A 12087-nucleotide genomic window follows, 5' to 3' on the forward strand; every position below is an offset into this window, starting at 1 on the left:
TTAGGGATAGAACATAGTAGGTCAGGCACAGACCAGGAATACCTACATCTTCATTCCAATCTTCAGTTCCCCACTCTTCTGTTGCAGTTCTCCATGCACCTAGGAATTTTTTTTTTAAAAAAAGGCAAAATAAATTTAAGTGTCAGTATAAAACATGTTCAGACAACACTACTACATTAACATTTTGACAAGCAATAGTATGATTAGAATTTAGTAATCAGAAAGAATTTGTTGACTTCAGAAGTAGGGAAAGACTACATAGAAAACACCAAAGTAAAAAGGGCTTTAATAAGATTATGATGATTATTCCATAGCCACTTTCAGTTGGGTTACAGAACTGCAACAGGAGTTGAAGAAACAGATAAAAGAACATACTATAAATACACATACATACACACACACATCTAAGACCCTTTCCTACCTCCATCCCGCAAGATTCAGCATGCCATGCAGTATCTTTAAGAACCTCAGCTTTGTCTTAGTGGCCATTTAATGAGATGGTTGTAACTAATCCAAACCAGAACATGCAAGCTACATCTATTTATTTTGTATAAAACAAACAAATAACAACAAAAACCAAGGTAATCTGAAGAGAAATGATACCAATGGTAGAGAACTATAAAAGATTGACATATGTGTAGTGAAAGGGGAATGAGTAGGTTTGAAAGCTGAACATAAGACACACAAAAAGACCTATCTGCTACTAGAAATGAACAACAACAGCTCAATCATCTCAAGTTCTTAAGCCAAATTACTGGTTTAAACCAAATTAACTCTAGGGAACTCTACATAGAGTTGCTTCTTTGGGAGATACAAGACAAAATTAAATCAAACATGTACATCAGTTACTGTCCTAATCCTACTTGTAGAGACTATAGAATTTGATCTGCCAAGGTCATTGTACATTTTCCTCTTATTTTAAGCTGAAAGTTTGCACTGAAAATTTCTATGTACAATCAACCCACTTCCGTATACTTTACCTGGCACCTCTGTTGTGTTTTGGGGTGTGTGTGTGTGTGTGTGTGTGCATTGTGTCTATGTTCACATATGTAAACACGTTTGTGCTGGTAGGTGTTCAGATGAATGTGGAAGCTAGAAGTTGATTTCAGGTATCTTTCCCTATCACTTTGTTTTACTAAGGCAGGGTTTCTAGTTCGACCAGAAGCTGAGCATGTTGGGTAGTCCAGCTTAAGCTTGCACTGGGGAGCCCACCTCTTCCTCTCAAGTTCTGGGTTATATGCAGGCCTCTACATCTGCCTGATTTTTAAGTGGGTGGTGGAGATCCAAACGCCAGTTCTCATGTTTGAAAAGCAAGAGCGTTATATATTCTCTAACACTCCTTATCCTCAGAATTTTTGTCTCACATATAATCTGAGAAAAAAAATATGACATTTTTGAAAAATAGGATTCTTCCCTTCTACTAAAAGACTAATGTAAGAATTTATCTGTACCAGAAACTAGAACTTACTCTTTAAAAAAAAAAAAAACTCTAGAACTCAAAATATATAGAGTAAGTCTAGTAAGTCTTGAAGCCTATCTAAAGAAAGTTTCTATAAGAACTAACAAGTAATTGCTGGACATGATGGCAAATTCCTTTAATATCACAAGTCAGGAGGTTGAGAATCTTTTTAAGTTCTAGGGCAGTCTATTCTACATAGCAAATTCCAGGCCAGCCCAAGCTGCACAGTAAGACCCTGTCTCAATAAAATAAAAATTTCAAGCTAAAAATAAGAAATAATTAATAGTTGAGTATGCCTCCTCCTGGTACACGGACGGTGATGCAAGGACATCCAAAACTGGACGGTATGAGGCAAGGAAAGATGATAAAGTCTTTTTATGCAAGCATGAGAACCTGAGTTCAATTATCAACAACTACATAGAAGTTGGGTACAGGGTTGGCATTTGGCTCAATGGGAGCATGATTTGCTTAACATCACAAAAACAAAACCAAGCATGAGACTAATGCTGTAGCAGGGAGGCAAAAAATAATTACTAGAGCTTGCTGGACAGCGACAGAATGAAGAAGAACCCAACAGTGACCTCCGGGTTTCATGTGCACATGTTTACACATGCAGACAGACAAGAATGTGTATACACACAACAGTTTTGAGGTCAATCTGGTCTACATAGTAAAATTCCACCTTATTAAGGGGAAAAAAAAGAAAAAAATAGTGACACTAGGAAAAAAAACCTAAAAATTTCAAAGCACTTAATAATCTTCTACAGAGAAATACAAATCACAAATCATATCCTCTCACTCGGTGGTTCTTTTCTTTCTCCTCATTGACACCTGTGCTAACCCAAAGGAGTTAGCACTTAACGTAATCCTGACTAAAAAGTTGCCTAAACTAGATGCTTTGTGCAAGAATTTTCTTTCTACGCTCTGGTTACTTGATGTGATAGGAAACATACAAAAACTAGTGCTTGATGCTTGCTTGTACTGGAAGTGTGATCATGGATAAGGGAGCCAGGAACAGCAAGATGAAATGTTCTACAAAGATTCAAGTTTGCACTCTCACAGCACAAAGCTCGGGCAATGTAAATGCCAAATATTTATGAAACAAATATATTTTGGGGAGGGAAAAGTGAGCACAGAAAATGAAAGAAAAAGGCAGAAAGAAAAAAAGCAGAAAGACAGAAAAATGACATATCCACAGATATTTCAGTTCATAAAAATCTATAAAAATATCCGGGGCAATTAGGCGCCTGGATGTATCATACCAGGAGCAGTCTCAAATTTTCGGGGATAATTTGACCCCTCAACCCCAATGAAATCAAGTCCTGAAACAAAAAAGAAAAGAAAAGAAAAACAACCAGTGAAATTTTGCTTGTGAATGAGAACATCTGCCCCCAATACATAAGTCCCATTGTACCTGTGGATATTTTAAGGGTAGATTTGAATTATTTCTTAAATTAAAAAAGGAATTTGAAGTTTGTTCTATGAAAACATAAAAGAGATCATGCATAAAGGTATGTCACATCATGAAGTTGACAAAAGGAGCTTACGAAGCTACCACCAATTCTTTGCACCAAGATGACAGTGGCATCGCCGACCATTTCATTCTATCCACACATAATTATGACTCCAGACTTCAAAACTCTGACCTTTTCTAATCATTACAACAGTCCTTGTTTACTAACCAGATTCTTAGTTAAAGATAGCTATGGATAATGACTGGGAATCATTTCTTCCTCACCCCAGTCCCTGATACACACACACACACACACACACACACACACACACACACACACACCCCTCTCTAAGTTTTCTATTCTAAACTAAAAGACAGTCACTTCATTTCAACTATCTCTTCTTCCCAAGATTAAAAAGCTAAATATTCAAGAATACACTATAACTAAAAACGAGGAATGTTTTTTTCTATTTAGACAGCTACCAGTGCCTCTACAAAACTAATAAATGAATAAAGAACAATTCTAAAGTCTATACAATGTATTAAGTGAAAACATCATTTTATAGTCAATTGATAGGAAAACCTAATAAGATGACCACAATTTTTCAATACCTCAACTTTGACTTCGCCCATGGTAAATATTAAAACTTTTTTAAAAGTCTGGAAGATGCCCCCATGACTAAGAACACTGGCCTCTTCCAGAGGACCAAGGTTCAATTTCCAGCACCCACATAGCAGTAAATAACTATCCAATCTCCAGTTCTAAGAGATCTAACTAACACCCTTTTCTGGACTCTACAGGCAAAAAACACACATACTGTATACAGACATACATACAAACAAAACACTCAAAACATTTATATGTATATGCATATATATGTATGCATATATGTATGTGTGTATACACATATACACACACATATGGTAAAATTTTTAAATTTTAATGGTAACATGTCAACAAACAAATTTCAGGCCCCTGTTAAACCGAGACCTCTTTTTTTTTTTTTTTTTTTTTTTTTTGGTTTTTGGAGACAGGGTTTCTCTGTGGTTTTGGAGCCTGTCCTGGAACTAGCTCTTGTAGGCTCTTGTGGACCAGGCTGGTCTCGGAACTCACAGAGATCCGCCTGCCTCTGCCTCCCGAGTGCTGGGATTAAAGGCGTGCATCACCACCGCCAGGCACTTTTTTTTTTTTTTTTTTTTTTTTGGTTTTTCGAGGCAGGGTTTCTCTGTAGCTTTGGTGCCTGTCCCGGAACTAGCTCTTGTAGACCAGGCTGGCCTCGAACTCAAGAGATCTACTCTTCCTCCTGAATGCTGGGACTAATGGCGTGTGCCACCATCACACGCCTGGACCTTTTTATAAACAGGAAAAACAACAAGCTCTCATGTGTCAGCTCAGACAGGAAAAGTTAGATGACATCAAAAAAAAAAAAAAAAAAAAAAAAGAAGGCACTCTAGAGGCCAAGGACAGTGCTCTTGTTGAGCATGAACACTCCCCCGGTTCAATCCCCAGCACCATGAAGATATCAAACAAAAGCTAAAACCTTCTTAAAGATTCTGGAACCGGACGGTGGTGGCGCACGCCTTTAATCCCAGCACTCGGGAGGCAGAGGCAGGCAGATCTCTGTGAGTTCGAGACCAGCCTGGTCTACGAGAGCTAGTTCCAGGACGGGCTCCAAAACCATAGAGAAAAACCCTGTCTCGGAAAAAAAAAAAAAAACAACAACAACAACAACAAAAAAAAAACCCACAAGATTCTGGAGCTGCTCTCATTAAACAGCACATTGTCTTTAGCCATTGAACATAACTTGGTGTATCCCATAAGCCTAAACATATCATTAAACATTTACATGATACCTAGATGAGGTACAAAAGTCAGCCAGAAAAATGTGGTTTTATTCAAATCCTATAAATACTCTAACAAGTGACCACTTAATGGAAAACTAGAGTACTACTCTTCTTGATATGATACTAAGATACATCAAAAAATGAATTTTTTTTTTTTTTAAAAGAAGGACATTCCAAACTGGATATTTTGGTACACACTTTTAATCCCAGCACTCTGGAGGCAGAGACAGGCGGATCTCTGTGAGACGAGACTAGTCTACAGGGTGAGTTCCAGGACAGCCAAGGCTACACAGAGAAACCCGGTCTCAAAAAACAAAAAACAAATAAAACCTGAGGGGAAATAAGGAAATATTTCTATTTTATTATCAGAAAACAAATCAATAGTGTTGACTTTGATTCTGAGTCCTGTTGATCTTGACGATAAGTAACTTAATTGGTTTAATTATACACAAAAGATGAAACTACTCTAATAAAGAACACTAAAGGAAATACATTCAGAGATAGAAGTAGCCATATGAAATAATGCAAAGAATATAAAGTTTTAGAGTCAAATAGTTCTGAATTCAAATACAAGTAAATTCATTATCTCTTTTTCAGTCTTAAGCTTTATCATTAAGATGGTGATGATAAAGTCTCTTTTAAAGCCAGTTATAGTGTATGCACCTATATATAATTCCTGGACAGGTGGAGGCAGGAAGACCAGGAGTTCATTCAAAGCCATCCTCAGGCCGGGCGGTGGTGGCCCACGCCTTTAATCCCAGCACTTGGGAGGCAGAGGCAGGCGGATCTCTGTGAGTTCGAGACCAGCCTGGTCTACAAGAGCTAGTTCCAGGACAGGCTCCAAAGCCACAGAGAAACCCTGTCTCGAAAAAACCAAAAAAAAAAAAAAAAAAAAAAAGCCATCCTCAGTTACATAGTTTATAACAGGAGATCTAGTCTTGTCAATAACAAAATGCACAAAATTTTCTTAAGCGAGGACTGATATAAGGTCAGGTGTATTGATTGACACACCTCTATCATGCCAGCACTTAGGAAGCGAAATCAAAAAAATGAGTTCCAGGCCAGCTTGCAAGTATGTTAAAAACAAAACAATAATAAGGGGGAAGAGGAAGCACAACACCATGCTGGCTACTTCATAAAACAGTGATCAAGATACGTTAACAAAACCATGGCTAAGCAAAAATATACACATTAACATTTATATATCTCTTCATCCCTATATCATCATCTCTATATCAGGTCTTAAAAATTACACTTCGAGTTTTTTGGTTTTGTTTTTTCTATTTTGCTTTTTTAGACACGGTTTCTCTGTTCATCCCTGGCTGTGCTGGTAATCGTTATGTGGACCAGGCTGGCCTTAAACTCAAGAGATCTACCTGCTCCTGCCTCTAGAGTGCTGGAATTAAAGGGGTGTGTACCACCACTGTCTGGGTGCTCTCTGCCTTTAAATCTAAGTATAACCTTAAAATAAGATAACAGAAATGATTCAAACAAAGTTATTTCCAGGACTGAGTACATCTCCATGGTAGAGCATTTACCTATTATGCACAGCCCCTGATTTTTGAATCCACAGCACCATGCCAAAAAAAATCCCAAAGACAGAAAAGTCACTCACTTGTTCCATCATCTGGTTCAAAGTGGCCAGTGTTGTTCCACGTATTGCCACTACTATTGCCATAGTTATCATCAGTATTGGTTGGCTCTGCATAATCAGCTGGGTTAAAGGTTCTGGGGGGAAAAAAGAAAGCTTTTGAATTTCTAACTGCATTAGCAGATTCAACAAATGTTAACTCAAATAAAACAATCAGAATAAAACTATTTCCTTCCTAAGGGAGATGAGTTAGTCACTGCCCCTTCTATAATCTCACATGCTTGTTTTTCTTATCAGCCAATGCAAAATGGCAAAGCTAAGCTATACACAAGTGACTCAGATGGTAAATGCCTGAATCTAAGAAAAGAGCACAAATCTACACTTTTTTATTCATCTACAAATCAACCAGGTATCATAGTATACCTCTATAATACCACCATTTGGGAGGCTGAGGCAAAGAGGACTGTGAGCTTAAAGCCAGCTCAGGTTAGTAAGAAAGCAGAGCTCTCTTCAAAAAACAAGTCTACAAACATTCTGATCTCATTTTGGCTAAGATTCTTAAGAGTGAAAAATTAGAAATCAATGAAATTTACCCCATTCCTTGAGCAGAAAACCTTCCTCCTCTCCTACCAGAGCTACCTGCAGAAAAAATAGGCATATTTTAAAAGTTGATACTGAACACCTAACCAGCCCAGACACTTATGAATAGCAAGTGATTGCTACCAAATTTTCTTTCATTCAGTCCTATGGAACACACCAGTTAATTTAACCCGGGACAATTATTACTGTCAACAGCTGTTTATTTGCTGCTTAAGTCTTTGACTGCTGAGTCTTAGGCTAGGGAGACCTAACAAAGTGTTTGACATCCACGCATAAGAACCTCAGTCTGATGGATCCCTGGGATTCACTGACCAGTCAAACAGACTACTAGTGAGCTCCAGGCCAATGAAATCCTGTATCAAAAAACCAAACAAACAAACAAAAAAAGGCCAAGGTGCTAGATGCATTCTTCGATTGGTCCAGCAAAAAAAGCAAGAAAAATTCTGTGTCACTTTTGGCTGATAGGAGCTGTTCCTTTAACTGGGTTTATGAAATTGCAACTGACAATTCAGAATCAGTGGGTCTGAATGTACAGGAGAGATGAGAAACAGTGCTAATCACCCCACCACCTTGAGTCCTTTGTGGACTCTCCATTATCAATGAAGTACTAAGACTAAATATGCTGTGTACATATGTTGTGAAGTGTACATAGAGAACAACTTCCCAAATAACTTTGCAAACTTTTCAAAAAGTAGAAAATTCACCCAAAATACAAAGTAGGACTGTTTAAGATCAAGGAACAGTAAGAGAAAAAAAAGGGAGAAAGAAGCCAATTAAAACCAGAGCTTCCCACCAAAGCTTACTAGAGCCAAACTTAGAGCAAATACATATGTAACAATTAATCTTGAACCCAAAGTTGTTTTGGTCTTCTGTTTGTTCGTTGGTTTTTGTGCAAATTTTCTCCTACAATGTCTCATTAACAGATAACATAATTGATGTTATTTAGAAAAAAATGGCCAGAGGTGGCTGACAACAGCACTGAATACCTTAAGAAGCAATTTTGAAATCCCATCTGACCCGGCCAGAGAGAAAGACTCTTAGTAAAAGTGTAGACTACCCTTTCCCTTGGCACTCTCGCTGTTGTTCTGTACAAAGCATTTAGGGCTTTTTGTTGGTGGTGGTGTTTTGGTCAAAATCTGGTAAAATAAGCAGACTGCCATGCTTATCCATGAATGTGAATTTAGTCAAACTTTTTGTTTTGGATAAATACTGCACTTTCCCACCTCAGTGCAAGGTATCAAACCCAATGCATGCGATGCATGCTAGGCCAGCCTTGCCATTAAGCCGAATGACCAACCATCCAGGTGACTTTTTTGACTGCTTAAAAAAAAATATTTAGGGCTGGAGAGATGGCTCAGAGGTTAAGAGAACTGACTGCTGTTCCAGGGGTCCTGAGTTCAATTCCCAGCAACCACATGATGGCTCACACCCATCTATAATGAGATCTGGTACCCAGAACCCTATATATATAATACATTTAAAAATATATTTATTTTTATTTGATTATTCTTCAGAAACATGGTCTCACTATACACATACAGCCTTGCCAGGATTGAACATGCTATGTAAATGGAACACCATTCCAAAGATTTTTATATGTGCATCACGCAAGTGCGAGAAGAGCTTGAGAAGGTCAAAGCAAGCATGAGATCTCCCAAAACAGGAGTTACAAATGGTTGTGAGGCACTATGTGGATGCTGGAACCAAAACCCAAGTTCTCTGGTGGTGTGGGAGGTTCTTCTATGTGTTTCTTTGACTGGCTAATGAATAAAGGCTTTGGGCCTATAGCAGAGCTATAGGGAAACAGAGCTAGGAGGGGAAAACTCAACAGAATGCTGGGAGGAAGAAGGCAGAGTCAAGAGATACCATGGATCTGTGGCCAGAATTAGATGCGCTGAAACTTTGCTGGTAGGCCATGACCTCATGGTGATATACAGATTAATAGAAATGGGTTAAATTAAGATGTAAGAGTTAGCCATTAAGAAGCGAGAGCTAATGGACCAAGCAGTGATTTAATGAATACAGTTTAGTTTCTGTGTGATTATTTTGGGGCTGGGTGGCCAGGACAAAAAAATCAGCCTTCATGTTACACTATGCAAGAACAGCAAACACATATATGCACACAAAATAAAAATGTAATTAAGTGATTTTATATTACTTAACATGGGGATAAGATGGTTGGGCAGACCTTGAGCTGGGAAGTAATGGAGTAACATTTACCAGCATTTCCCAGCCACAAGGAAAAAATGTCTTAAAGCCATATGCATTTTAAGTCACTTTTTCAACACTATCCTAAATAAATAAATAATCATTCACTTAAAATTTATGGATTGGTTAAAATGGTACTTTGAAGTCCAGGAACTGATGGTGCATGCCTTTAATCTCAGCACTCAGGAGGGAAAGGCAGACAGATCTCTGAGTTCAAGACCAGCTTGATCTACAAAGTAAATTCAAAGCTACACAGAGAAATCCTGCCTCGAAAAGCCAAGTAAATAAAGACAAAATAATGCTACTTTTAACATTAAATGGAAATTGTTCAGTGGTTAAGAGTGCTTCCTGCCCTTATAGAAGATCTGGGTTTGGTTTCCAGAACCTATAGTAGTTCCTATCAGTCTGTAATTCTAAATCTAGATCAGATGCCCTCTACTGTGGTTATAACTCAAGGTTAGAGTTCTTGCCCAGCATATACAAGCAAAATAAAAAAAACAGAAAAACAAACAAAAAACCCTTTAGTCATCTCTCAGAAACTTTGAACAGAGTCAAGGAAATGGGTAGGAGGAAGGAGTGAAAAAAGAAATTTAGAATCCCTGAACGCACTGTTTATCATCATGCAAATATAATCTTTCTTGGGGAGGGGGGAGAAAGGTCTAATAAAGGCCTAAATTGAAAGACAAGACCTCCTGAGTAAATTGGGAGTGTGGGGGGCAGGAGGGAGAGTGTAAGAGGAGAGGGAAGAGAGAGAAGGGAGTAGGGAAAAATGCATAGCTCATTTAAAAACAATAAATAAAATAACACTAAAAAAATGAAAAACTAGAAAATAAAAAGCACTCGGGGAACACTGTCACCTAAGGTTGACCTCTGGTTCCCCATCCACCAACAAACACACACACAATATGCTCACACACACTGCTGAATCTTCAAACAAGTGTATTACATAGCAAGACTAACTACTTTCTTTCCCATCCTACCCAGCATAAATATATACACTAGTACATATCTGCCTGTTAACCATACTAAGGTAAATGCCTACTTATCACCTCCCCACCAAACTGTCACCTCTGCCTCGGCCACGGCCTCTTCTGCCTCTGTCTGCACCTCTTCCAGAAGGTCCTCCACTCTTGGTGCCATCCAATCCATTTTCCTGGCCCCGAACTGAAATATAAAACATACACAGCCAGAACAAGGTCAATGAAGATACATACTTTATATTGATATATATATAATACTGAATACAGTGTCAAGGAGACAAAACTAAGAGAGCATGACTTGGTAGGATGGAACATGAAGGTTACTAAAGAAAGAGTGATGAGACACACAGAGAGCTGAGTCAAGTGACTTTACTAATGACTACATGGTTTTTTTAGGAACATATTAGTGACTGTTATAAGAAAGGCTACATGCAAAAGATGTCAAGACCTTAATAGATGGGTGGGAAGAAAAACAAACAGGTGACATAACAGTTCCAGGGTCCTGCCTAGCAGGGGCCTGACATATCCCTGGAGTCTAGACATTACTGACCCACAGCTGGTTTTGATAAAGCCCCATGCATACACTCTCGTCCACGGCTGGCACCTCTCCCCCGTCTTGGTGGCCCACCACGTCGCCGACTATAGTCTCTGTCACGGTCTCGATTTTCTTTTCCTTCTTCATTTGATTCAGTTTGTCCACCATCCTTCTGTCCTGAGACTCCTTTCTTCTTCCCAACCATCTCCCAGGAATGCTGAAGAAAGGTAGAGCACTCGTGACTGATCGATATGGACTACAAGTAGTACACCAGAGGTGAAAGCTGGTACAATTATTTTCTCAGGATCAACAGCTTAAGAAATTTTGTGCTGGGCAGTAGTGGCCCACACCTTTAATCCCAGAACTCAGGAAGCAGGTGAAGGCAGAGCTCTGAGTTCAAGGCCAAACTGGTCTACATCATGAGTTCCAGAACATCCAGGGCTACACAAGAGAAACCCTGTCTCAAAAAAAGAAATCTGTGTGTCTATTAGCTTCGGGCACCAGACTGAGTTCTGTAAGGAAAAAGAATTACTACTCATTACTACTCTGATCATCTTTAGACACTGGTTTTTATGATCTCGTCCACTAAAAAATATTCAACGCCACCAGCACTGACTCCCCATTTGATTTATTATTGTAGCTGATTTAAATATGCCCTAAGCTTATATTCTGTAGCTTGTTTTCCCTTTTTGATATAGTGAGATCAGGTTTACAGCACTAGACAAAAGCCACAAGGTGAGAGAAAATAAGCAAAATATAATTTCTATAAAGAAAATGTAAGAACTTTTAAAAGGCATGAGGACAACCAGTGAGAAAGCTCCCAGGTAAGAAGACTTGCCTTGAAAACCAACCCGACTGCTAGACTTCCATATGCACATACCCCTACACATATCACACAACCAAAAAAGAAATCAGTAAATTTTTTAAAAACATAAAATAATAGTAAAACAAGACTATCCATAAACAAAAGTAAGTATTTTAAGCCAGACATGGTGCATGGTGGTCTACACTTGTAATCCCAGCACCAGGGAGTGATGGCGGTGGGAATTGAAGCAGGAACGTATCAAGTTTGAGATTTACATTTCACTCCTGTAAATGTACAGGGCTCGAGAGATAGCAAGTTGATGTGCGATTCACCTTTGTAATGCTGTGAATATGTTTTATTACCATTGGTAATAAAGAAGTTGTTCTGGCCAATGGCTTAGCAGAGTAAAGCCAAGTGGGAAATCCGAACAAAGACAGAGAGAGAGAGTAGGTACAGTCAATAAGACACCATGTAGCTACCAAAGGAGATGACCATGGGAATCTTACTTGGTAAGTCACAGCCTCGTGATGATACACAGAATAATAGAAATGGGTTATTTTAATATTTAAGAGCTAGGCAATAAGAAGCCTGAGCTAATAGGTCAAACGGTG

At 38.6% G+C, this 12087-nt stretch overlaps 1 protein-coding gene across 28 annotated transcripts in view; it reads right to left on the bottom strand.

Annotated features, from left to right (window-relative positions):
* Positions 1–12087, bottom strand: part of Ubap2l (ubiquitin associated protein 2 like) — a 59003-nt gene that overhangs the window by 35603 nt on the left and 11313 nt on the right. For 10 of the 28 annotated variants that reach the window (XM_057794080.1, XM_057794086.1, XM_057794076.1 and 7 more), the window contains exons 5-10: positions 10687–10888; positions 10225–10320; positions 6942–6987; positions 6373–6485; positions 2722–2781; positions 47–99 (exon numbers count right to left, since the gene is read on the bottom strand). In XM_057794080.1, the coding sequence (XP_057650063.1) occupies positions 47–99; positions 2722–2781; positions 6373–6485; positions 6942–6987; positions 10225–10320; positions 10687–10888 (570 nt within the window). The remainder of the gene's footprint in view (positions 1–46; positions 100–2721; positions 2782–6372; positions 6486–6941; positions 6988–10224; positions 10321–10686; positions 10889–12087) is intronic. The other 18 variants (XM_057794092.1, XM_057794096.1, XM_057794091.1 and 15 more) reach the window with 3 other exon arrangements.

Source organism: Chionomys nivalis, chromosome 18 (genome assembly GCF_950005125.1).
Source record: "Chionomys nivalis chromosome 18, mChiNiv1.1, whole genome shotgun sequence".
Taxonomy (NCBI): domain Eukaryota; kingdom Metazoa; phylum Chordata; class Mammalia; order Rodentia; family Cricetidae; genus Chionomys; species Chionomys nivalis.